Source organism: Oryctolagus cuniculus, chromosome 21 (genome assembly GCF_964237555.1).
Source record: "Oryctolagus cuniculus chromosome 21, mOryCun1.1, whole genome shotgun sequence".
NCBI classification, from domain to species: Eukaryota; Metazoa; Chordata; class Mammalia; order Lagomorpha; family Leporidae; genus Oryctolagus; species Oryctolagus cuniculus.
In genome coordinates, this window is record NC_091452.1 from 22,566,034 (window position 1) to 22,593,130 (window position 27,097).

Here is a 27,097-nt window from a genome sequence, read left to right on the forward strand (position 1 = left end):
CTGTGCCCATTTGGGAGACCCGGAAGTAGCTCCTGGCTCCTGGCTTCTGGCTTCAGCCTGGCCCAGCTATTGCTGGGGAGTGGACCAAAGGGTAGAAGATCTCTATCTCCCTCTTTCTGTAACTCTGCCTTTCAAATAAGTACATAAATCTTTAAAAAAAAAAAAAAAAAAAGAGAGAGAGAGAGAGAGAAAGGCTGTGATGGAGGGGCCAGAATTTACCCTTTTGCCCTAGGGTTTATCTCACTGCAAAATGCGAAACACACACAGCTGCTGCCGGCCACACGAAGGCACCTGTGTCCTCCAGACTACTGCCAAGCCCTGGGGAAGGGAGTGAGCAAAAACAGCTCCTAAGCTGTCCTGCGGCTGAGCAAGTGGGGAGCATAAAGGCCCTTGCTGTTTTAGAAACTGTGTGTTCGCATTTTCCATGCAGTTCTGACAAGCTTTATCATTTTCTTTTTTTAATTAATGTATTTGAAAGGTGGAGACAGAGATCTTCCATCCACTGGTAATGGTCACATCAGCCAGGGCTGGGCCAGGCAGAAGCCAGGAATTCCATCTGGGTCTCCGACATGGGTGGCAGGGGCCCAAGTACTTGGCCCATCTTCTGCTGCCTTCCCAGGCACGGTCACAGGAGGCTGCATGGGAAGCAGAGCAGCCAGGACTGCATCAAGCACTCAGATATGGAATGCTGGTGTTGCCAGCAGCAGCTTAGCCAGCTGCGTCACAGTGCCAGCCCCCAAGCTCCATAGTTTTGTTCTAAACCAACAGAGTAGAAAATTAAGAAGACTGAAGGCACTGATGCTAATAAGCAGATGCGCCCTGAAACCCTTCAGATCTGGCGTTCTGGGTTTCAGCAGTCCTGAGAGCAACCGCTTCAAACTGAGCGTCTGAGTCTCCTCAAAGTTCTTATGCTGCGCCCTAACCCCTAACGTGATATTACTTGGAGATGGGAGGTAATTAGGTTTAGGTGAGGTCACAAGATCGCAGCGTCCCTGTTGGGGTTGTTCTCCTCATAAGAGCGGTCACAGCAAGAAAGTGGCGTCTGCCAGCCAGGAAGAGGGTCCCTTCAGGACCTGTCTGCTGGTCCCTCAACTTTGGGCAGCCAGGGAGCTTTGAGGAAGGGCCCCACGTGCCTCCGCAGCTACTTCTGCTTTTCTCTCTCTCTGTCACTGGTCACACTCACTTTGCTGTTGTTCTGACAAAGGTCAAGGTCTTTCTTACCTCGGGCCTTTGCCCTTACTGTTCCTTCTGCCTGGAATGTACAGTAAAGATTACTCCGACTGCAGTGCACTGAACAGACTGAGTACAGTAAGCCTGGGGATAGAGTCCAGTGAGGTGGTCTGAATGGGAGGAGGTGGTGACCTGAACTGGGGCAGTGGTGGTGCATGGAGAGGCATGGGCACAAGTGTGTGACTTTAGGAGATAGAATTAGCGATTGGCTTGGGGGGGCAAGGATGACACTCCAGGCGGCAAAGTTTGGTCTGATGCCACATCATTCCCCGTGTGGTATGGTTTGGGACATCACTGTCCCACTGGAATATAGGCTGTCTGGGTTTCATCACCCAATCATGTTTCAGCTGCTTTAATGCAAATCGTGGCCTTACGTCTAACCTTAACATTTATCACTGTATTTCTTGAGCCTTCTATAAACTAATGTGTAATAACTTGTGAGCATAGTGAAATAAATCAGACAAAAAATCAGAGTAAATAATAAAGATGATATGATTAAGTAGTTCTTGTTAAGAAGCATTAAGTGAGGGCCAGTGTTGTGGAGCAGTGGATTAAGCAGCTGCCTGCGATGCCGGCATCCCATATGGGTGCCAGTTCGTGTCCCTGCTGCTCCACTCTGATCCAGCTCCCTGCTAATGGCCTGGGAAAAGCAGCAGAGGATGACACAAGTGTTTTGGCCCTGCATCCATGTGTGAGGCCTGTAAGAAGCTCCTGACCCTGGCTTTGGCCTGGCCCAGCCCTGGTCATTGAGGCCATCCGGGAAGTGAACTAGCGGATGGAAGATGTCTCTCTCTCTCTCTCTCTCTGCCTCTCTCTCTTTCTCTCTCTCTCTGCCTCTCTGCCTCTCTGTAACTGACTTTCAAGATACATAAATAAATCTTTTTTAAAAAGAACCATTAAACGCATGGCTCAGTTTTCCATATGCAAGGGCCTTTAACTAACTCAGCTGATATCATTTGCCTCTTACCAGAGATGCTTAACTCACTGCAGTTGTTCAAACCCTAAAACCCAGACATTGCCAAGCCAGAACCCCACTGAACACTGGATTCCTACTGCACAGAGGTCTTGTGTTTACATTTGCTACTATAGAGATTTGGTTTGTTTCCGAAAGATGCATTTTAACATTTGTGTGGTGAGCCACATTTGTTATATTTGAGCCATGTGTGACGCAAGGGAGAAGAGTAACCACTTAGCTTAGGGGGGGTGGGTGAGTCTTGGGGTTAGCAGAGGTACTTCCTGCCAATTTAAAATGAGCTGGTTAGATGATGGAGAAATAAAAATCACGCATATATTTTTATATGTTCAAAAGCCTAATGTGGAGATTAAGTTTATTAAACTGGACAGTGCTGCCTTCCAGTCATACACATCAAGGAAGAATGCTATCTAGGAGTCTGTGTGTCTGTCACTTTGAAATTGGATAATACATAACTCTCAACTGACCTAGAAGTCTTCTAGGAATAGAACTCATTCATGTCTTATTATGTCTTCATTTATATAAATTGTGAGGAGCTAAACAGGAAGGGAAAAGGCTTCAGTTGATGGTGGATGACACCATACATTAACAGCACAGATGGGAAACCAAGGTCCACGGCCCACAGTGTATTCATTCTTTTTTCAATAAATATTTATTTAATGTGTGTTATGTAACTATTAGTTATTTATTTAAGAATAATTTAAATTATTCTAAAACTTAGTGAATTAAAACAGCATGCCTTTATTGTCTCACTCAATCTGAGCATGCAGACATCTGGATGATTTAGCTGCATTTTCTGCTTCAGGGTCTCTCACAAAACTGAAATCCATGTTGCAGTCTCCTCTGATGGCTGGACTGGGGAAAGAGCCATATGCAAGCTCACCTCGCTGTCGATGGAAGTCAGTTCCTTGTGGACTGTTGGACTGCAAGTCTGTTTCTTTCTGGCTGTTGACTAAAGGCAGCCCTCAACTCCTGCCACACGGCATCTGATGTGGCGGCAGTAGGGAGAGCCTGCTGGCTGGCTGAAGTCGCGGTCCTTGTACCCTAATCACAGGAGAGCCTTCCCATCAGCCTCGCCACGTTGTCTTGGTCAGAAGCGAGTTGCTAGTTTAGCCCACACTCAGGGGGCTACACAAGGGCATGAATACCAGGAGGTGGGGATCTGTTTTAGGCCGTAAGGGTTGCTACAGCAAAATGCCATAGACTGATGGCTGAAATAATAGGCATTGTTTCCACAGTTCTGGAGCCTGGGAAGTCCAAGTTCAAGGTGCTGGCATATTCGGTGTGTGGCGGGCCCCCTTATCACCCTCTTGCTATATGCTTACATGAGATAGAGGCAAGACTTTCCCTTCTTACAAGGCACCAGTTCCAACGTGGGGCTCAACCCTCAATACCTCATCTAAACCTAATCATCTCCCAAAGGCTCAACCTCCAAATACTGTCCCACTGGGGATTTGGGCTTCAGCATATGTATTTTGGGGGTACAGGGGATGAGGGGGCTGCATTCTTCCTTTGCATTTATAATTCACGGCTAACACCAGATATGTGAGTGTTTCCCAAACCAACCAATTCTCCAACTCTGGATACCAGTTGGGTGCCCCATAAATAAAGTATGACACTGACTACCTAGAGTTAATGCAGCCATAGGCTAATGGTGATGCACCCCCCATTCAGATGCCAGTCACAATTAGTGGGTCCCCAGGTTACCCACCCTGGAACAAGAGATGCTGCACTCACCCAGGAAATTCTAAGTAATCAGGATCTGTGGCAGAAACTGGAGTCACAAACCAAATATTAGAACAAAAGCCGCTCTGACCACTGTTACTACCCAGGAAATTATAAAGGCTTTGGGAGCTCTGTGCCAGGAACCAGGCAGGGACCAAATGTGTATTTCTTGTTATGTCACGCAGGCCTACAGACGTTGAGTCTGCAGCAGGATCTACCAGAGATACCGCATATGTTTAGATTCCTTTATTCTGAGAGCTTTCCCTACTAGGCCAAGCCTTCTCATGTGTGGTTTTGATGCACTGATAAGCTCACCGTGAAGGCTGAATAATGGTCCTGCAGAGATGTCTACTTTGCAGTCCCCAGGGTTTATGAATACTTTCTCTTGGATGGCATAGGGACTTTGCAGATGTAATTAAATTAAGGGTTTTGAGATGCGGGCTATCTTGGCAATCTGCAAGCTTCCGGTGTAATCACAGAGTCCTCATACAGAGAGGCAGGAGATCTGAGAGGCGGTGAGGGGACAAAGGAGCGAAGGAGGGTAGCAGAGATGATGGTGGAAGCAGCGGGAATGGTGCAACCACAAGCTAAGGAATATGGGCAGCATCTGGGAGATGAACAAGGCAAGGAGCAGCTCCTCCCCTGGAGCCTCCAGGAGGAACTGAACTCTGCTGGCACTTTGATTTTAGCCACGTAAAACCCATTGAGTGCTTCTGACCTCCAGATCGGAAAGATGACGCATTTATGTTGCTAGCAGCCAGTAAGTCTGTGGTGATTTGTTCCAACAGTACTACTCAGCAGAAGTCCTGGGGGAAATCCGTTTGTGGTGCATTTTAAGGAGCAGGGGTCAGCACTATGGCATAGCGGGTAAAATTGCTGCCTGCAGTGCCAGCATCCCATATGGGCACCGGTTCCGGTCCCGGCTGCTCCACTTTCAATCTGGCTCTCTGCTATGGCCTGGGAAAGCAGTGGAAGATGGCCCAAGTGCTTGAGCCCCTGCACCTGCATGAGAAGACCTGGAAGGACACTCCTGGCTCCTGGCTTCAGATCAGTGCAGCTCCGGCCTTTGCGACCAACTGGGGAGTGAACCAGCGGATGGAAGACCCCCCCCACCCCCCGCCTCTCCTTCTCTCTCTGTGTAACTCTGCCTTTCAAATAAATAAATAAATAAATCTTTAAAAAAAAAAAAAAAGGGAGCAAAGAGTTATGTAAAAGGGATGGGACGATAGTCCTCCAGGGGTTGTTCTTGCCTTCAGTGACTCCGAAGCATAGTTTATAATCGTGCTTCTCTGTTTCTAGGAAATTGTTCCTAGTTCTCTTCAATACAAAATTCTGTCAATGCTGAACAGGTAACAGATGTCTTGGGGCGGGTTAAAGAGGGACCTGGGTTTCACATACTCGTCAAAATAAACAAAAACATGGTGTTTAGCAGAAGACACCAAGGCTTCCTAATTTTTTTTTTAAACATTTATCTATTCACTTGAAAGAGAGAGAGAGAGAATCTTCCATCTGTTGGTTCACTCCCCAAATGACTGCAACAGCTGGGCCGGGCTGAAGCCAGGAACCAGGAACTCCATCCAGGAACCAGGAACTCCATCCAGGTCTCTCACATGAGTGGCAAAGACCCAATCACTTGGGCCATCTTCTGGTGCTTTTCCTGGCACATCAGCAGGGAACTGGATCAGAAGTGGAACAAGGGCCCACGTTGTGGTGTAGCGGGTAAAGCCGCTGTTTCCCATATGGTGCCAGTTCGAGACCTGGCTGCTGCACTTCTGATTCAACTCCCTGCTGATGTGCCTGGGAAATCAGCAGAAGATGGCCCAAATGTTTGGGCCCCTGTACCCATGTGGGAGATTCAGAAAAAGCTCCTGGCTCCTGGCTTTGGCCTGGCCCAGCCCCACCCATTGCAGCCATTTGGGGAGTGAACCAGTGAATGGAAGATCTCTCTCTCTCTCTCTCTCTCTCCCTCTCCCTCTCCCTCTCTGTCTCTCTCTATCTCTCTCTCTCTCTCTGACTCTTTCAAATAAATAAAAAATAAATCTTAAAAAAAAAAAAAGAAGAAGAATAAGTGGAACAGCTGAGACTCAAACTGGAGCTCAAATGGGATGCTGGTTTTACAGGTAGCAGCCCAGCCCCAATGCACCACAACACTGGCCCAGGGCTTCCATTTAAAAAAAAAAATGTATTTATTCATTTGAAGGGCAGAGTTACAGAGAGGTAGAGGCAGAAAGAGAGGGGAGGGGGTGTCTTCCATCCACTGGTTCACTCCTCAGATGGCTGTAGCAGCCAGAGCTGCACTGATCCAAAGCCAGGAACCAAGAGCTTCCTCTGGGCCTCCCAGGCAGGACTTGGACCATCTTCTACTGCTTTCCCAAGCCATAGCAGAAAGCTGGATCGGAAGTGGAGCAGCCGGGACTCAAACTGGTGCCCATATGGGATGCCAGCACTGCAGGCGATGGGTGGCTTTTCCTGCTACACCACAGTGCTAGCCCCAGGGCTTCCATTTTTAAAGCTTGCTGTTTATTTACACCTCAGTCAGGAGTGGGAATATTAACCGAGATGAAAGTATCTGGCACAAATCCGTTTTCCTTCTTGCTGTTTCACAGCCAGATGTTGTAAAATTCTTTTGTTGTTTTTCCCCCCTCCAGTGCCTGGAAACCTTGGCTGCTACAAGGATCATGGGAACCCCCCTCCTCTGACTGGCACCAGTAAAACTTCCAACAAACTTACCATCCAAACTTGCATCAGCTTTTGTCGGAGTCAGAGGTTCAAGGTAATTGCTCTGTGGCTATGTAACTCTCAAGAAAGAGAAAGTGTGAATTCATTTTCCTGAGTTAGTTTAAAACTATGTGTAAATTTAAAACAACAACAACCTGTCAAGCCATACAGCTCTACTTTCCTGCCAAGGAAAAGTCAGAGGCTTTGGAAGTGCAAGGCAGTGTTCCTGTCTGCAGAGGAGGCGGGGGGGGGGGGGGGGGGCAGCCCACCGTCTGCCTCCCTGTTCCACCTCCGACAGAGCCCCTGCTGCCTTGTGCTCTTGTGTATTGTGAGCAGGACAGCTGGGGCTCCACAGAGGGGCTGAGAATAAGCCAAGACGGTGCTTGACTTCCCTGCTAGCTTAAGGGGCCCTAAGCCTGGATCCCAGTCCAGAATGGTTTCCTTTCTCCCCTCCCCCTTCTTTTCCCTTCCCCTCCCCCTCCCCTCCTCCTCCCCTTCCCTTCCCCTCCCCTCTCCCTTCCCTTCCCCTCCCCTCCCCTCCTCCTCCCCTTCCCTTCCCCTCCCCTCCCCCTCCCCTTCCCTTTCCCTTCCCCTCCCCCTAATCTCTCCCTCCCTTTCCCTTCCCCTCCCCTCCCCCTCCCTTTCCCTTTCCCTTCCCCTCCCCTCCCCCTCCCTTTCCCTTTCCCTTCCCCTCCCCCTAATCTCTCCCTCCCTTTCCCTTCCCCTCCCCTCCCCCTCCCTTTCCCTTTCCCTTCCCCTCCCCCTAATCTCTCCCTCCCCTCCCCCTCCCCCTCCCCTCCCTTTCCCCTCCCCTCCCCTCCCCCTTCCTTTCCCTTCCCCTTCCCCTCCCCTTCCTTTCCCTTTCCCTCCCCCTCCCCTCCCCCTCCTCCTCCCCTTCCTTTCCCCTCCCCTCCCCCTCCCCTCCCCCTCCTCCTCCCCTTCCTTTCCCCTCCCCTCCCCCTCCCCTCCCCCTCCCCTCCCCCTCCCCTCTCCCTCCCCTTCCCCTCCCCTTCCCTCCCCTTCCCTCCCCCTCCCCCCCCCTTCTCTTCCCATTCCCTTATTATTCAGCCTGCACTCATTAATCATTCGCAAGCAAAGATGGCAGCCTGTCACAGTTCAGAGTCTGTGTGAAGCAAGGGCCCCAGTAAGGCAGTTGACTCAACATGACCTAGTGATTGGTTGCTTGCAAAGGGATTGGGCGTATAAATGAATGCATTGAGGATAGTGGCAATGAGGTTTCTTACTGTTGGGGAAGGAAGTTACTAATATGGAAGCCTGAAGCTCAGGGAAACTGGAACAAAGCCTGTAGTATTGGATGGGAAGTGAAGTTTTCAATATAAGGCATGGTTTTTTGTATGTAGAGAGGTAGATGCAGAAATATATATCAATGTGCAAGTCTGTGTGTGTGTGTGTATGTGGTGTGTGTGTGTGTGTGTGTGTGGTGTGTATGTATGTATGTGTCTGTTATATATTCCTTAGCTTTGTCTACTGAGGGCCTTGGAGCAGTGCCATGCAGAGAGCGGAGTACACTCAGTACTCTGGTCCCTCCCCTCCCCCTCCCCCTCCCCTCCCCCTTCCCTTCCCTCCCCCTTCCCAGGTCCTGGTTTCTAAGCACTATTCTCCACTGAAAAGAGCTAGGACTCCTTGAACAGGGCTGGTTCTGAGAAAGTGCGAGGTGAGCCTGCAACGTCTCACGCACAGACATAAGGAATGATGTGGACTTGGTAAAAAGACAGAAGAGACATCTTGAAGGGTCAACCACTGACCTGATGTAACATAATTTGAGCTTCTAAACAAATAATGATAGTGATAAACACATTCTATGGGAATAGAGAGAGAAAGTTGCATGAAGAACAAAGATTTCCCCATAGGGGCCAGCTCTGTGGCGTAGCGAGTAAAGCCGCCACCTACAGTGCCGGCATCCTGTATGGATCCTGGCTCAAGTCCCAGCTGCTCAACTTCCAATCCAGCTCCCTGATAATGCACTGGGAAAGCAGCGGGAGGTGGTCCAAGTCCTTGGGCCCATGTACCCACTTGGGAGACCCGAAAGAAGCTCCCAGCTCCTAGGTTCAAATAGGCCCAGTTCTAGCCATTGCAACCATCTGGGGAGTGAACCAGCGGATGGAAGACCTCTCCCTCTTTCTCTGCCTCTGCCTCTCTGTAACTCGGCCTTTCAAATAAGTAAATAAATCTTTGAAAAAAAAAAAAAAAAAAAACTCTCCAGGCTGGCACTGCGGCTCACTAGGCTAATCCTCCGCCTTGCGGCGCCGGCACAGGGGGTTCTAGTCCTGGTCGGGGCGCCGGATTCTGTCCCGGTTGCCCCTCTTCCAGGCCAGCTCTCTGCTGTGGCCCAAGAAGGCAGTGGAGGATGGCCCAAGTGCTTGGGCCCTGCACTCCATGGGAGACCAGGAAAAGCACCTGGCTCCTGCCATCGGATCAGCACAGTGCGCTGGCCGTAGCACGCCGGCCGCGGCAGCCATTGGAGGGTGAACCAACGGCAAAGGAAGACCTTTCTTTCTCTCTCACTGTCCACTCTGCCTGTAAAAAACAAAACAAAACAAAAAAACAAAACAAAAAAAAAAAACTCTCCATAAAATACTTACTAATTATAAAGTGAAAACAAGCAGTTCTGCAGTGGAGAAAACTGGCCTATACTACCTTACTCAAGTGGTTAAAGTTAGTACTACCAGTGACATCATGAAACACAGAGGTTGTAGCCCACCTGATGGGACAAGGGCACAACATCATTGGTGATATTCGTGCCCGGAATGCATGATATAAATGTAATCATGAGAAAACGTCAGGCAAATGCAGACTGAAGACCATTCTACAGGACAGGCGCCCTTTATTCTTCAGAGATGTCCCAGAGGTCGAGGAAAGACTGACTGACAGCTCCAGATAAAGAAAATTGAAGAGATCTGGCAGCCAAACACGTCTGTGGGCCTGGGTTGGCTCCTTTTTCTGCAAAGGATACAACTGAGGCAGTTGCCAACTTGAATGGTGTCTCTCAATGAAAGGGATGTAGCAGCTGTTTGTACCATTCTTGCCGTTTTTCTGAAATTACTTCAAAATAAAAATATAGGAAAAACACAATACCCATTAATGATAAAAGTCCTCAACAAACTAGGGATACAAGGGAATTTCTTCAACTTGATAAGAGTGTCTACAAAAATACCTGCAGTTAACATTAACCTCAATTCTGGAGGGTTCAGTGCTTCTCACCCAAGGTGAGGAATAGATAGTGATCCCTCTCTCATTTCTTCTGCTCAACATTGTACCAGAGGGCTGTTTTTGTTTTGTTTTGTTTTGTTTTGTCAAGGGAAGGAAATTGGGCAAGAAAGAAGAAAAAGAAGGCATATCGTTTGAAACAGAAATTTTTCTTTATTTATTGACAACGTGAGCATGTATGCAAACAGTCCTAAGAAATCTACAACATAGCTATTAGAACCAATAAATAAATTAGCAGGATTGCAGGTTGTAAAGGCTGGTACTAGAATGTATGTGGAACGGCACAGGACCTAGAATAACCGAAGGAATTCTGGGCAGGGCCAACTCTGGAGCTCTCACTCTACCTACCTGAAGACTTTCAGTAACGCTGAGTAGTCTAGAGTCTAGGGTGATATTGGCGCAAGGTTAGTCACAAGAATCGTGAGTCAGCCAACAGCGGCCAAGTTGTACCACCCACTTTTTGTTTGTTTGTTTGTCTTTGGTAAATAAGGTTTTCTTGGAATATAGCCATGCCTGTTCATTCACATATCCTCTATGGCTGTTTTCGTGCTGCAACAATAACTGTGAATAGTTGAGAAAGAGATTGTATGGTTCACAAGGCCAAAAACATTTACTGTCTAACCTTTTATGGAAACAGTTTTCCAACTCCTGCTGTTAGATCAGTGGAACCCAAAAGGGAGTTTGGAAATAGATTTGCATTTTTATGCACAATTGATTTTTTTTTTTTTTTTTTTTTTGGACAGGCAGAGTGGACAGTGAGAGAGAGAGAGACAGAGAGAAAGGTCTTCCTTTGCCGTTGGTTCACCCTCCAATGGCTGCCGCGGCCGGCGCGCTGCAGCCGGCACACCGCACTGATCCGATGTCAGGAGCCAGGTGCTTCTGGTCTCCCATGGGGTGCAGGGCCCAAGCACTTGGGCCATCCTCCACTGCACTCCCGGGCCACAGCAGAGAGCTGGCCTGGAAGAGGGGCAACCGGGACAGAATCTGGCACCCCGACCGGGACTAGAACCCGGGGTGCCAGCCTCACAGGCAGAGGATTAGCCTATTGAGCCAGGGTGCCAGCCGCACAATTGATTTTTTAAAAATCTTTTTAAAATTTATTTCCATCTTTTTGTTTGAAAGTCAGAGAGAAAGAGAGACAGAGAAGTCAGAGAGAGATCTTAGTTCACTCCTGAAATGCCCACAGCAGCCAGGGCTGGGCCAGGCAGAAGCCAGGAGCCAGGAGATTCATCTGGGTTTTCCACATGGGTGGCAGAGGTCCAAACACTTGGGCTATCTTCCACTACTTTTCTCAGGCACATAAGCAGGGAGCCAGAGCGGAAGTGGAACATCCAGGACGTGAACCCAGCTCCCATATGGGATGCCAGCATTGTAGACAATGGCTCTACCCACTACACATTTTTTTTAAAGATTTTATTCATTTATTTATTTGAAAGGCAGAGTTACAGAGAAGCAGAGGCACAGAGAGAGAGAGAGAGAGATAGGTCTTTCATCCGCTGGTCCACTCCCCCAGATGGCTGCAGCCGCCAGAGCTGTGCTGATCTGAAGCCAGGAGCAAGGAGCTTCTTCTAGGTCTCCCAAGGACTTGAGCCGCTTTCTCCTGCTTTCCCAGGCCATAGCAGAGAGCTGGATCAGAAGTGGAGCAGCCGGGACCCGAACCAGGACTCACATGGGATGCCAGCATAGCAGGCAGCAGCTTTACCCACAGTGCCCCACCCCCCACTACACATTTCAAATAAATCTTCTTAAAAGAAAAAGAATATGGAGTGACTAGAACTCTCATACATTGTTGTTGCAAATATAAAATTGTACAGTCATTCTGGAGAAGTTTGGCAGTTTCTTATAAACACACCCTTACCATATGAGCCATCCGTGCCATTCCTAATTATTACCCTAGAGAAATGAAAACCTGTGTCCACACAAAAATCTGTGCACACCTCTCTCTCTTTGTCTCTCCCTCTCTCTGTAATTCTGCCTCTCAAGTAAATAAATAAATCTTAAAAAACAAAGAGAGAGAGAGAGAGAGAGAAAGAGAGAGAGAAAGAAAAAAGAAAAGAAAAGAAAAGAAAAGAAAAGAAAAGAAAAGAAAAGAAAAGAAAAGAAAAGAAAAGAAAAGAAAAGAAAAGGTGGAGCAGCCAAGATTCAAATTCATGCTCTCATGAGCTGCCAGCATTGCAGGCGACCACTTAACCCCCTGTACCACAGTGCCAGTCCCAGCAATTCTGTTGTTAATCATGAAAAATTAGAAACAGCCCAATGGATGAGCCAACTGTGGTGCGTCCATACAATGGACTGTGCTTGGCGATAAAAAGGAGGAGCACACACCGATCTGGATGAACCTCAGTGATACTATACAAACTGTTACCTTGGAAAACTGGTCCCTGGTTGCCAGCGATCGTGGGGATGGCTGCAGAGCAGCATAAGGGAAGTGTCCGGGGCAACGCAGCTGTCCTGTATGCTGATTGTACTGGGAGTTCTACCAACCTATACCAGTGTTAAAATTACAGAACCGTATGGTAATATAAAAAAGAAACAGAATGAAAATTTTACATGGGGCCCGTAGTGAGTTTTTTGTATCAGCTATTAAGCACTTACTACCTGGCCCATAGTCAATTAGTCAATAAAATATTTAGCTGTTTTATTGATGGTTCAAGTTTATGGGATCATCTCCCTGTGCCCCCACATTTTTAAGACTTATTTGTTTATTTGAAAGGCAGAGTTATGGGCGGGGGGGAGTGGAGAAACAGAGAAAGAGAAATCTTCCACTTGCTGGCTCACTCCCCCAATGGCTACAACAGCCAGAGGTGGGCCAATCTGAAACCAGGAGCCAGGAGCTTCTTCCAGGTCTTCCACATGGGTGCAGGGGCCCAAATACTTGGGCCATCTTGCACTGCTTTCCCAGACACAATAGAAGGGAGCTGGATCGGAAGTGGAACAGCCAGGACACAAACTGGTGGCCATAAGAGATACCAGTGCTGCAGGTGGAGACTACCCGCTACGCCACAGCGCCAGCCCCGATCTTCTCCCCTTAAAAGTAACATAAGTACGGTGGAAGTGTAACATTAAGAAGAGATGCTCACTAACAGAGCAACACGAAGCTACTGGTCAGCCTGGAATCAGTATTGGGAGGGGAGCTGGAGAGAGGTCCCAGGAAAGGGTGACCTGGGACGGCGAGCCAGGTACTGGGGCCCGAGCTTGCCAGGCTCTGTCAGGCCGGCTGACACCTACGGTGATGCTTCTCTGTTGTGGCAGTTTGCCGGGATGGAGTCAGGCTACGCTTGCTTCTGTGGAAACAATCCCGATTACTGGAAGTATGGGGAGGCAGCCAGCACCGAGTGCAACAGCGTCTGCTTCGGGGATCACACCCAGCCCTGCGGTGGCGACGGCAGGATCATCCTCTTTGACAGTGAGTATTCCCTGTGCTGTCACTGCCCGGGTGCAGAACCCTTGCCCCAGCGCCGCAAGCCTGCCTGCCCTGCCTCCCTTTCATTCATTGGTTTTCTCACTTGGCAGTTCTTACGCAGCTTCCTGTAAGCCAGGCACAGATCACACTCAGCGCTGGCCCTCCACAAGGGAGGACAGACACTGAGCAAGTGGTTAGCTCCAGTTCCTCCAAGTTGTTTGCAGAACGTGGCCTGTGGTGAGATGCTTGGACAGCCTAGAAAAGATAACCTTTCCAATTTTGCATAGATAGATAGAGGTAGATAAAATTATTCTGTATCATCCTTCATAGTGTCTCCTTTCAGTAGAATTTCTAAGCCCTTTTTGTATTTGGAATTCACCTCTTCATGTAAAGCATCCAAGAGAGCATGCCTGGCGTTGAGTCTGCCCAGACCCACGTGCTCTCTGGCCTGCCACGCTTAGGAGATGCTAGCTCGGGGCAGAGAGAGAGTGTGTGTGTGCGTGCGCGTGTGTGTTGTTTTGAAAGATAGACACACACACACACACACACACGAGAGAGAGAGAGAGCGCAAGAGAGAGAGCTCTCCCATTTGACAGTTCACTTCCCAAATGTCCACAGTAGCCAGAGCTGGGCCAGGTCAAAGCCAAGAGCCAAAAATTCACATGGGTGGCAGGAACCCAACAATTTGAGCCATCACCTGCTGCCTTCTGGGTGCATATTAACAGGAAGCTGGAACTGGAAGTGGAGCCAGGACTTGAACCTGAGCACTCCTAGACGGGATGTAGGCATTAACTGCTGTGTCAGATGCCTGCCCCACAGAATGTGTCCAGAGTGGGGTGTGAATCTAGCCCTTGACCTCTCGCCTACACCGTGTTCTAACCATTGAGCATCCTGACCCCTGTGGTAATTTACCTGCATCCCCTCAGTGGTGGTGAGACTTTGTGAGAGGCACAGCACCCACACAACACCAGATGTTAAGATGATAGAAAGGACATGGTCACCACTGAGGCAGGAGAAAGAAAAGGCCTGAGAATCTCAAGGAGTACTATGATGTCTGTAGTGTGTTTGCTGGTCTTTGGGCTAGAGGAGACGCTCCTGACATCTCAGCCAGGCAGTGGCTCAGTTTTGAGCAAAAATGTCAGATGGTGTATTAGTTTCCTAGAGCTGCCCCCACAGTGATCACGAACGAGGTGGCCTTACACAGCAGAAATGTGTGCTCTCACGGTTCTGACGGCTGGAAGTCCAAACCGAGAAGTCAGCAGGTCCACACTCCCTCGGAAGTTTCCAAGGAGACCTTTTTGGCATCGGGCGTTTGCTGTCAGTCGTTGGCATTTGTGGGCCTTATAACTGCACCCCAGTCTCTGCCTTTTCTTTCACATGCTGTCTTCTGTGTGTGTGTGTCTCCTAAGGATACCAGCCATTGGATTTAGGGCCCACTCTTACCTAGTATGGAAAGTACCCTGTCCAATTAGGATGTCAAGACAAATACTCAAATTGCTACTCTTGTTGCGGCTACAAACAGAACCTTGGCTAATGTTTAAGGGACTTGCTGCTGTTCAGTTGGCAGATGATCATGCACTTCACACTTCTTTAACCTTTCACTCCAGGGTTCACTGTTACACAGTCCTGAGCCTTGACACCTTGATCCAGAAGAATATATGTGCTGAGTTTACACAGTGGTTCATATACTTTTAAATAAAGAAAGGAAACACACATTTCTTGAGTACCTTGAGGCTTTCTGTTATGTTTTGGGTTTTTTTAAAGGTTGGTTTATTTATTTGGGAGGCAGAGTTACAGAGAGGGAGATGCAGAGGCAGAGAAAAAGAGAAATCTTCTGTCCGCTGGTTCCCTCCCCAAATGGCCACAACAGCAGAGACCCAAGCACTTGGGCATCTTCTGCAGCTTTCCCAGGTGCATTAGCAGGGAACTGGATCACAAGTGGAGCAGCCGGGACTCAAACAGGTGCCCATATGGGATGCTGGTGCAGCAGGTGACAGCTTAATCTACTGTGCCACGGCACTGGCCCCTTTGGGGGCTTTCTAAAAACCGTCACCTGAGGGCCTCCTGGCAGCATTGCTAAAATGACTCTCACTTTACAGAAGAGAGCCCGAGGACGTGGAGAGAATCAATCACTTGCGGGGCTCACGCTGCCCCGAAGCTGTGGGATGAGAGAGGAAACAGGAGCAGGGTATGTGGTTTTCTCCCTGTTTCTCAGCTTTAAACAGAATGTGGTGGCAATCGGAAAATGGAAAACAAGCCTTGGTAGTGACGTGGAGGAAATGAAACCTCTAGTGCTGGTGGGAAGGCGGAGTGACGCCACAGCCATGGAGAGCCCTGGCAGCTCCTCAGACGTGAAGCACAGAGCAGCTCACGGCCCAGCAGTCCCCGCCTGTGTGTACTTCCAAGGGACTTGGAAACAGGATGTCCACAATAAGATTCGTACACGGCTCTCTATGCAGCATGATTTAAAAAAATAACCAAAAAATGGCCACAAGTCAAAGGTCTGTCACTGATGAATGGATGAACAAAAATGTGGTCTATCCATACTACGGAATAACAGCCATAAAAAGAAACCCACTGGAGCCGGTGCTATGGTGTAGTGGATAAAGTCACAGCCTGGGTCACCGGCATCCCATATGGGCACCAGTTCAAATCCCAGCTCCTCCACTTCTGATCCAGCTCCCTGCTAATGCACCTGGGAAAGCAGCAGCAGATGGCCCAGTGCTTGGGCCCCTGCACCCACGTGGGAGACCTGAATGAAGCTCCTGACTTCCGCCTGGCCTGGCCCCAACCTTTGCGGCCATTTGGGGAGTGAACCAGCAGATGGAAGACCTCCCTCTGTGTTTCTCCTTCTCTCTCTGTAACTCTGCCTTTCAAATAAATAAAGTAATTCTTAAAAAAAAGAAAACAGTGCTGATGCATGCTACACCATGGGTGAACTCTGAAAATGTCCAAATGAGAGAACCAGACACAAAAGGGCCGATGTTTTATGATTCTGTCGATATGAGGAAGTATCCCGAATAGACAAATCAATATACACAGCAGGTAGGTTGATGGTTTCCAAGGACTGGGGAGTGGGGATGAACAGAAGTGGTCCCTGCCACCCAGATGGCAGCCTCGGACTGACTTCTAGGGTCCCGGCCTTGGCTGCAGCCTAGACCTGTCTGTCGCGGACATTGAGGAGCAAACCAGTAGGTGGGAACTCTCTCTCTCTTTTCATCCCCTTCTCTCTCTCTCCCTACCTCTAAAAAACAAAACAAACAAAACCACAGAACTTGTTACATGGTTAGCTGCTTTCTAGCTCACTTGCATGCCAGACTTTTCTTCCTCCCGTGCTCTGTCAGGAAACTGTGTGGCCTGACTGCTCAAAGCCGCTTCAGAGTGCTTAGAATTAAATTCCCAGTGGTCGTCTTGGGTCCTCAGCTTCTGAGTGTTGAGCTCTTTGTCCCCAAAGTCTGCTTTTTAAAATCCCAGCATTATGCTGTGCCCCAGGGAATTTGATGTCCAAGATGTTGTTTACAGATCCTGACATAGATGGGAACTTGCAGATCAAAAACAGGAGTCCAGAGCAATCAAGCATGGCTGGTCCAGAACACCAGGGTCTAGTAGGTTTCCTCTGTGCAGGTGTCCTTTCTTGTGCCTCAGTTTCCCATTTGAGTACTGAGCGTGGACCTCTCACGTGAGTGTTGTACCCTGAAGGAATTGCAGATGGCCAAGCAGCCACAAGCCCTTCTCTCTCTGACTGCGCCTCGTCGAGCGTCTCCCCTGTGGGGAGCCCCGAGTGTGTTCACGTGCTTCATCTCATCTGTTGTCACACCGTCCTGTGATACGGGAGCAGGTGCGGGGCTCCCCAGCCCCCAGACTGAGAGAAGCAAGAGGCCTGGGGTCACGTGGCCCTGCTGGTCCCAGATCCAGACTCTCCGACTCCTCTCCTGCCCCACTGCAGGCCACTCCACTGTGCTGTGTGCTAATTCTAAGATCCCCTGGGCAGACACACAAAAGACTCCATAGTCGTTTGTTCAGGGGCTAAGTCATTCATTTTGTGATTTGATCCTGCCACATGAGATGATCTGGTTTTATAGATAAACACAGTATCCCAAGTGGTATCACGTTCGTGAGGAAGAGTTGTTGTCTGCGCCACCATGCCCTGGGGTGGGGCCCAGCCTGAGGCCCCGGTGTCTTTGTCTCTCACAGCCCGTGTTGGCGCCTGTGGCGGGAATTACTCAGCCATGACTTCCGTGATCTACTCTCCTGACTTTCCGGACAACTATGCCACGGGCCGCGTCTGCTACTGGACCATCCGTGTGCCGGGAGCCTCCCACATGCACTTCAACTTCACCTTGTTCGACATCAGGGATTCTGCAGACATGGTGGAGCTGCTGGACGGCTACACCCACCGTGTCCTGGTCCGTTTCAGCGGGAGGCACCGCCCCCCTTCGTCCTTCAATGTCTCCCTGGACTTCATCATTCTGTATTTCTTCTCTGATCGCATCAATCAGGCCCAGGGATTTGCTGTCTTATACCAAGGTAAGACAGCCTCAGCAGGGGCTGTGTGGGCCTCTCTTCCTCACCGAGGTGACCTCCAAACCTCGGGCGGCTCTCGGCGGGCAGACCAGCAGTCAGGAGCTACTGACTCAACTTGTGGATTCTCCCAGTGTGGTGGCCCTTTCCCCGTCTCCCATTTCCTAACTTGTTTATGTTTCATGATACAGCAGAGATGAAACCTGTCAGTTTGGCTGCTTTAGTACAGTCATACACCACTAATGACATTCTGGTCAACGATGAAGTGTGTATACACAGTGACCCCATAAGATTATAAGGGAGCAGAAATATCACTGTCTCCAAATATTTGTGCTGTACCTTTCCTATGTTTGGAAATGTTTAGACACACAGACACTTCCCGTGGGTCACAGTTGCCTCCAGACTTCGGTGCAGTAACATGCTGTGCCGGCCTGTAGCTCAGGAGCAGCGGGCTGTCCCACAGAGCCTGGGGCTGTAGCACGCTGCACCGTCTATGTGTGTGCAAGCACCCCCTGTGATGTCCACACAGTGATGGAATCACTTTACAGTGCGTCTCTCTGAACACTTGCCCGTCCATGGTTTTAGTGCTGGTAACGGCTTCCATGGGAGGGTTAGAAGAACAACCAAAAGTAGGAGCTGAGGCCTGTGGAATGGGAAAACGCTCCAGAGGTCATTTGGTTCACCTAGGTACCAGCCAGCCCAAAGGCTGACTGTCTTCAGACCCTCCACACTCTGCCCTCGGATGTGAACATGTGTGTGCTGGCCACCTCTCCACCAACACACAGGAAGCGGAGGGGCCTGGATAGCAGACCTCCAGAGGAGTTCAGGTGGCATGTGCTGTAGGAGATACCGGGAAGAGGAGCAGGTGGGATTTGGGCTGAGAGACGGGAAGAGGCCTTCCAGGCAGGGAGAGACAGCTGCAGAGCACAGGGTGGGGTAACCCGAAGGCGTGGTCAGGTGTCGGCCGAGAGACCAGGCATGTAATTAGAACTTAACGGCCACTGCCTCCTGCCTCCTGCCTTCTGCACAGCTGGAGCCAGAGCCCAACAGGTTCTCCTTTGGGGCCAGCAGGACCAATGGAAGGAATTGCACCCAGTGGCGAATCAATGAAAAAGACCTCTTCATAACCAGCGCCCTCCGCCCCCCGCCCTCCGCCCTCGCAGTTCCTGGTTGTGGCCATCCGCTTTCCCCAGTTAATTTGATGTTTTTAATGCCTTCCAGCTGTCAAGGAAGAACCACCGCAGGAGAGGCCCACTGTCAACCAGACGGTGGCCGAGGTGATCACAGAGCAGGCCAACCTCAGTGTCAGCGCTGCCCGGTCCTCCAAAGTCCTCTATGTCATCACCACCAGCCCCAGCCACCCGCCTCAGACTGTCCCAGGTAGCAACTCCTGGGCTTCATCAGTGGGGGTCGGAAGCCACCGAGTTGAAGGTAGCGTTGTTGGCAATTGCAGAAACAAAAGTGCTCTTGGGTGTTTCTCGTTCAGAGGCAGATTGGGCTGCTGGCTCTGTGGCCATACTTTGTCCTGGCCTCTGAGGGACATTTTCCTATTAGCTTGGAGCCTTAGTCCTTAGAGAAAGTTCTCACCTCTGAAGATCCAGCCTGTCGCTCCCCCTCTTCGTGGAGGAACGACACAGGACCCTGCGCTGTTCTTTTGTCTGCTCGGCCCTCCCCGGGTTTGCTGCTGGTTCTTCCCGGGTTGGCTACCGACCCTTCCACCTCCGTGGAAGGGCGGTTCCCCCTGCCACCTTCCCCACTTCCGCGGGGGAGCGGCACACCGCCGGCCGGCTCTCTCGGGGGCTGCACAGGTGTTCCTTCAGATAGATGTTCCCGGTGCGTGTTGTCTCTCTCCTCCTTTATAGTCCTCTTCCACCAATCCCAACTCTGCTACCCACACGCCGAGTACGCTGCTCTCCTCCAATCAGGAGCAGGTCCTGCTGTTTATTGGTTGAACTGGAGGCAGCTGCGTAGAAGCTGCTTTCTCCTCTCCCAGCGCCATATTGTGGGAGAGCAGATGCATAGAATAAGTCTTAATTCCAGTAACTTAGTCCAGTCCGAGTTGCTCCCCACAGCCTGCATGCCTTTTTGTACATCGTTGACTAATCAGCAAATCCAGATTTTCTCACTTTGAGACTCTCTTTCTGGAGCCCCAAGTTGTACCCCTTAAAGTCATTAACATGTGCAGTTCATCCATCCAGAAGGCGTGTCAGTGCTTCTGTGGGGCCAGGCACCGGCCGAGACCCTAGACCGCACCAGAAGCCCAACACAGTCTCTGCCCTGCCGTGCCAGGTGCCGGATGCTGGCTCACTTGGGTGCATCCTGCCCCAGTCCCTCTTTTCCGCCGAGGAAGCGGTGCCTCTATGGGTGTGGACAGCTCGGGGGACGGGGTGGTGACGGCTGCAGGCCCGTCACGGCAGGCAGGGAGACGGCTCTCCCTGCCTGCTGTGCTTCTGTCAGCCGTGGATTCTGTAGGATTTCATAGGTCACACATCTCACTGGGCCCCACAGAGCCCTCACAGGTCATCTGTGGTTGTACAATGGTTCCTGTGGCACAGAAGAATGTCCACCACCCTTCTGACTCTGAGTCCAGGGTCCTTTGGACCTGGCACCAGCCTCTCCTGAGAGGCAGTTCTAGAACCAGGCAATGTAGAACGGAGAAAGCCCGGGGTCCCTGCTCAGCCTGGCTGTCAGCCAGTCCGCTACCTTTTGCTGGCTACCTTCCCCGGTGCCCACCTGCAGGGGCCCCTCAGCCAGCCCTGCCTCTCCAAGCTGCCAGTGTTCACTTGGGGCTTTTGTTAGACCTCAGTTTGGAAACAAGGCACAAAGAGGCCCAGTAAACTCTGTCTGTTCACTTGCAGGGTGGACAGTGTATGGCCTAGCAACTCTCCTCATCCTCACAGTCACAGCCATTGTAGCAAAGATACTTCTGCACGTCACATTCAAGTGAGTATGCGAGAGAGCTGCCCGTTCCGGGGGTGGGGGTGGGGCAGAGAATGCCTCTTCTAATACGCTTCGTCACTCAGGGCACGGTGGTATCAGAACGTGATTCCAAATCCCTTAGTCCTGGGCAGCAAAAAGCAGTAACCCATCCTCCTCCCTGGAGTGAAATGTGCAACTGGACAGAGCCCACTGGGGCCTGAGCATTAGGTCTGCCCCTGTGTCCAAAGGATCTGATTTCAAGGAGGATTGAAACAGCCCTGGCATGAAAGCAACCCTTTCCCTGTGTTGGCTCATGCTGGGCTCTTACTCAGAGATCTTTATGAGAGAATGAAGATTCCTGGGACAGAACCACACATGTTCCCGTTGTCTTCCAGAAACTGGAAAGCGTTCTTGGGAAAAGAATTCTAATGTTTTGTTCACTATAGTTTAATAATTGTTTTTAAAATGTATTTAAGAAACTTACAGAAACTTCACCCTTTGATTCTGACCAAGTTCATTAAAAAAAAAATTCCTCCCTTGACTTTGCTGTTTGGGTTTAACAGTTTCACCTCCTAGGAGAGGGGAGTTTGTTCTGATGTTTGTGAACCTACAAAGGGGAGTTGTCCTTATTTTTTTTCCTAACTTGTATTTATTTATTTGAAAAGCTGAAAGAGAGACAGAAGGGGTTCCCCTCTGTTAGTTGGGTTCCCATCTGCTAGTTCGCTCCCCAAATGCCCATGCGGTTAGGCCCGTGCCAAGGACAAAGCCAGGAGCTGGGAACACAGTCCAGGCCTCCCATGTTGGTGGCAGGAGTCCAGCTAGTGAAGCCTCGCTGCTGCCTGCCGTGCACTGACAGGGAGCTGGAGTCAGGAACCAGAGGCATTCGGGTAAGAAGTCTTGACTCCCAAGTCAGTTGCCCACCCCAGTTCTCCCTAATGTTTTCTAGAGCCCTGGTTGGTCTTTCCTGTGGTTCCCAGTTCAGGCTCTTCTCCCAGTTCAAGGCCTTCCGGAACAGATGTTCTACAGAGGCCTCTTTCCTCTGACCTTCCCCCCACCTCGGCCACAGACTGTTTACATGTGAAATGCAGGCCCCTCCATTGTCCTGCGAAGGCCGCCTGTGGCAGTGTTGGGGCTGCCGTAGCAGACCTCCCCGCCTGGTCGTGAACTCTCTCCAGTTGAAGCAGTTTACTGAACTCCTTCATGCTTCCTCTGTATACAGTTGTCTCTCAACATCCTCGGGGGATCGGTGCCAGGATCCCACTGGATACCAGAACCTGCAGCTGCTCAAGCCCCTTGTATATAAAGTGGGGGAGGAGGCGGGTGCTTGGCGCAGCAGTTAGGATTCCACTGGGGACACGTGCATCCTGTGTCAGAAGGCCTGGGTCTGTCCCAGCTCTACTTCCCACTCCCAGGCTCCCGTCAGTGTACACCGTGGGTAGCAGCAGGTGATGGCTGCCACCTCGTGGGAGTCCCAGGCTCCTGGCCCAGCCCCAGCTGTTGTGCACATTTGGGGAGTGAACTGATGGTTGGAAGATCTCTGTCTCTCTGAAGAGAAATAACTTTTTTAGACTGTAGTGTAGTATTTGCCTATAATCTGAGCACATCCTCCCAGTCCCTTAGGTTTCTTATAATACCTAACACAATGTAAATGCCGCACGAGTAGTCACTGTACTGTTGGGGAATAACCACGCTATAAAGAACATAGAGAAGCACGATATTGTTGGTTAAACGTGCCGGTGTGGACGCTGTGTAGATGGAGGGCCAGTGGTTTTTCCTGCATTTTGTCAGTTACGGTTCACACGCTCTGGGGAGGCCGACTGCACGTTCCCCACAGCAGCAAGAGAGCAGGACGCTTTCTGTGAGGCATCACTGGGCACGCCCCTGTGAAAAGGCACACCGCGCTCTGTGACCGCAGGGCCAGCGCGGAGGACGGCAGAAGCCGAAGGGTGGGGTCCTTACTTCAGGCTGAGGGGGTTTGCTTTGTCCTGTTTTAGCTAGGCTGCCTTCCAGGTAAATGGCATTTGAAGAAAGAGCTCTTTTATTTAAAATAATAATAATAATAATAATAATAATAATAATAAAAATGAAGCGCAATCTGAACACTCGCAATCGGCCGGAGCAGCGCTCTCTTACTGGCAGAGCTGCCGAGGTGAGGCTGCCCCGGTGCTGTGCTGCCGCAGGCCACTGCCCTCACCAGCAAGGTGCCTGCTGCACGTCCCGTGTGAACGTCAGTGTTGTGGGTGCTTTGTCCCGTGCTACTTTGAAACTTTCTGTTTGGCAGATCCCATCGTGTTCCTGCGTCCGGGGACCTTCGGGACTGTCGTCAGCCAGGGACTTCAGGGGAAATCTGGAGCATTTTTTATAAGCCTTCTACATCGATTTCCATCTTCAAGAAGAAGCTCAAGGGTCAGAGTCAGCAAGATGACCGTAATCCCCTTGTGAGTGACTAAAACCCCAACGTGCCTAGGACGTGCGGTCCCTCTTAGACTCAAGGCTGGTGGGGTCGACCTCTCCTGGGCTCCTCGGACTGACTCTTCGCTGCCGCTCCCTCCCCCTTGGCCTCTCCTGGGACGCCCTCCTACAGACCAGGAATGGGTGCCGCACAGCAGGGGTAGGCCAGCCCTGAATTCCTCCTGCTGCACCGGCAGGAGAGAGACTCGAGGCCTGGCGCCCAGCCCTCCCTGCGTCCCTCTCCCTGATCTGACGGTGGGGGTGTCAGTGCAGCGGGGCCAAGGAGACGCAGGTGGCCGTGGCTGGCCCCGGCTCAGGGACGCTCTGGATGCGGTAGGGTGGTGGGTAGGGTTAGCACATGTTAAGGTTCCTTGATTCTCTGTTGTGCCACACACGGATCGGTTTCTCCTAGGAGAATTCTCAGGTTCTTTTGAGGGCTAGCTGGTCCTGCACAAGTGTGGACTCCTGGCGTTAGCACCCGCAGGTGTGAGGAGAGCCCATGCTCTGTGCTGGCCCTGGCGCTTGGCTCTGTGGGTACTGGCCTGGGATGCACCTCCTCCAACATGGAGGGCCTGAGAAGGGGGTCTCGTAGTCCCCTCATGTCAAACCTGACACCTTCCGCACGCAGGCTTCTTTCGTGGCCTGCAGAGCAGCTTCAGGAGTGCTCACAGAGAACATGGGGCACACCCTGCTGGGGGCCGTGAGGGGCGCTCGGTGCCCACATGTGGGATCGGGGTTGCCTGGCCTCACGGTCATGTGGAGCGCGAGCCAGCCCTGGTCTGCCCGTGTTCTCTCAGCTGACTCCCAGTGCAGAACAGGGAGGGTAACTGTGGTGTGGCCTCTGGGCAGCGCTGCTGAGACATGGGGCCTGCCACCCCCCTTTGGGTGTCTCCCATTTTAGAAGAAGATGAAAAAAACACCGAGAGTTGTTCTCTGCACTCAGTGGGCACAGAATGGCACTAGGAATGGCTCAGAGGGGGAAGAAGGGGGCTCTTGTCCACGCCCACACCACCGTGTCCCCCACACAAGGGGGTGAACTGCAGAGATGGCTGTGTGGAAGGGAGGGCTTGGGAACTGGAGATCAGGCAAGGATAGGCCCTAAGATTGAGAGCTCCAGCTGCACGGCACGGCCATCTGTGACATGGAAGTCCCCACTTTCTGGAAGCAGGCCTTGTCAACAGCAGCTGGGCAGGGCAGCTTACGCCTCTGAGGGCCGGGCCCAGGCTTTTATCAGAGCCTGGTTTTCCCACAGGCACTTGGGCCCGATGGTTGTTCTGCCTTTGGCTCTGGCTCCTCCTCCCCACTTGGAGCACTTTGCTTACCTCTCCCAGGTCCCTAAGCAGTGCCTGCTGCAGCCTTTCCTGGGGTTCTGGTCGCCTGTCTGTGCAGGTGCTCCTGGGAGGGCAGTGAGGGGGTGCCTGCAGGGGCAGGTGGCACTCAGCACCCCAGATCCCCTCCCAGTGAGAGGCGCTGGGAGGCAGCAGGGGCGTCCAGAGGAGGGAAGCAGGGCGGCATGCCCACAGGGGGCGGGGGCGCTGGCCCAGGCGCCGTGCGAGGCCTGCTGAGAGTCTGGAGTGCTCAACGCTGTCTTCATGCTTTGATCTGGAGCAGCTGGCCACTGGCCGCTGGGCCCGTCACACGTGAGGTCCCCTGGAAACAGACCGACATGTGCAGTCTCCCCTCCAGGCTGATCGGGGCTTTTGTGGAATCTCCTCTCAAAGGCAAGCGACAGGTGCGTGCCGTCACAGCGGGCCCCGTGCCCTGGGTAGATGTCTGTGTGGCACAAAGGGAATGTGGAATTTGGCCCCAGGGAGGGCTTGCCTGGCTGAGGAGCGGTTGTTCAGCTGCCCTGGGACTTCCTGCAGGCCCACCCTGCCCTCCCCACGTCTCAGGTCCCCGGAGGCCAAGCCCAAGGCGTGTGTCGTCTGAGCAGCAGCTGGAGCATCCCTTTCTCAGAGCCCAGGAAGGGCTGGTGCCGCCCCCGCGCTGGCCCTCCTGGTGACCCAGGCACAGCCCAGCACCTCTGGGATCAGCTTACTATCCAGGGAGCTGCCGCGGGACAACATGGGAGGACAAGGGCCGTAAATCGTCCCCGCCCAAACCTCCGTAAACATCAGCTCCAGCCACAGTCTGGCCCCAGTTAGGGCCCGTCAGCAGCGCCCCACACAGGGCCGCTTGTGGCTAAGGAAGCACCTGACAGATGAGTTATCGCAGGAGAGCTGAGGTGAGCTCTGAGGAGAGGGCACTTGATCTTGTAAGACTCGCCTTTAGAAGAGAGGAGGGGTCGGAGGTTAGGAGAAGGGTCACCCGGAGGAGAGTCGATGAAAGAACAGAGCAGGGAGGTGCTCTGAGGCCTGTCCTCGGGGGACAGCAGGCACCCAGGCCCTGCCTTCTCGCCTGCATACCCACAGAAGGCCCTCGTCTGCCCATCTTGTCACCTCCCATGGTGACTGTGCCTGGGGAACACCTCACGGCGTCCTCGGTCCCTCTGACGAGGCAGGCAAGAGGTACACGGTGCCACACGATCGCCCCGCTGGTCCTGTTGTTCGCGAGGCAGAGGACGAGCAGCAGTGAGCCCCGGGGCCGCTGCCACACCGGGGCAGGGGTGAAGCCTCTCTGGTGTGAATGAGGCCCTCGAGATGTTCTGCCGTCTCAGTGTGGGCTCCGGCTCAAGATGCCAATCAGCCAGAAGCCCACAAAGAGCAAAGCACTAGCAAGTATCGCTGCCCTGGCCCTCGGGCCGCCCCACCCTTGTTGACAGTCGGCCTGACAGATCCAGGACCCCGCCCGCAGTCCGGCCGTGCTGGCTCAGCACCAGCGGGCTCCAGGCCGTCATCCACCCCGTGCGTCCTGGGCACCACGCACTTAAGCTTCACCAGCACTTAGAGGTGGCGGCCTCCGCGGTCCCACCTTCCTGTCTGCTGAGGCCACGCCAGGTCTCCACCACGCCCCAGCCCAGGGAACTGGGTTTCCGATCTCCTGTTTGGTGTTGGATGTCTGCTTTCCTTACTACCTTGGGAATTCGTAGCCTTTTGATGGTCTCATCTGGTGTCTCTGTTTACCTTCCTCACTGTTCTACCTCCTGGCCAGGCGTCTCAGCTCAGCTGCCCTGGTGTGGGGTGTTTCTCAAACCTTCCAGCCGCAGCTAACCCCCCTCAGGCTGGATGGCTCAGGGGTGACGGGGCTTCACCCCGCCTGCAACCCCCGGTGGGCCTGTCTCACAGGCATCTGTCTTGCTGAGGTAAGCATACTCCACGAGGCAGAAGTGGGTGTGGAGGGAAGTCCGAGGTCCGACTCCCGCTTCAGGATGGAAGCGTCTAGAAGCACGGGCTGGAGGCCCTTTCCTGCCTGTGCGAGGAGCTGCGTGGAGACTGCCCGCCTCCAAGTGCGCCTCCCAGCAGGGGCTTTGACTTTGGATGACAAGGCTTTATGTGTAAATATGCTCTTAATATGCAACTTTGAGAATAAAATAGAAACATCATGTATTTTAAACTATAAGATGAAGTGTGACGCACTGTATACAATTTAATATATATTTTTAGGATTTTTGTTATTTAAGAAAATGGAATGTAATGGTACTTAACTTTTACAAAAGAAAGAAAAATGTTATTTTTACTGTCTGGAGAAAATAAATATTCTCATTGTTGTAGACACGGTGATGGGCCCCAGGCTGTCGTTTTTCCAATGGTCTCTCGTGCCGCCAGAGACTGAGGGGCGGAGGAAAGTGGCACGTGGTGGGGTTTGGAACTTCCGCTGTCGCGCCTGGTCCCGCTCACCATTTGCCTGCCTGCTTTTTCCTCGTAGTATTTCCGGGCTTCCTCCAGTCTTGTCGCAGCTTTACCGGCTGGTAAGATCTGCAACAGTAGGAATTCCAGATAGACACGGGCTGGGCAGAGGCGGGGGGAGGGCCAGGAAGAGCACGCTGCTCT

The 27,097-nt window shown here is 51.7% G+C and overlaps 1 protein-coding gene across 2 annotated transcripts in view; it reads left to right on the forward strand.

Moving 5' to 3' along the window:
• Window positions 1-26,824, forward strand: part of KREMEN1 (kringle containing transmembrane protein 1) — a 68,852-nt gene extending 42,028 nt beyond the window's left edge. Inside the window, exons 4-9 of one of the 2 annotated variants that reach the window (XM_008274630.4) lie at window positions 6,577-6,701; window positions 13,127-13,280; window positions 17,472-17,804; window positions 19,020-19,229; window positions 20,657-20,741; window positions 22,999-26,824. In XM_008274630.4, the coding sequence (XP_008272852.1) occupies window positions 6,577-6,701; window positions 13,127-13,280; window positions 17,472-17,804; window positions 19,020-19,229; window positions 20,657-20,741; window positions 22,999-23,167 (1,076 nt within the window). In that variant the 3' untranslated portion in view covers window positions 23,168-26,824. The remainder of the gene's footprint in view (window positions 1-6,576; window positions 6,702-13,126; window positions 13,281-17,471; window positions 17,805-19,019; window positions 19,230-20,656; window positions 20,742-22,998) is intronic. The other variant, XM_070065775.1, reaches the window with a different exon arrangement.
• The last annotated feature ends 273 nt before the right edge of the window (window positions 26,825-27,097 follow it).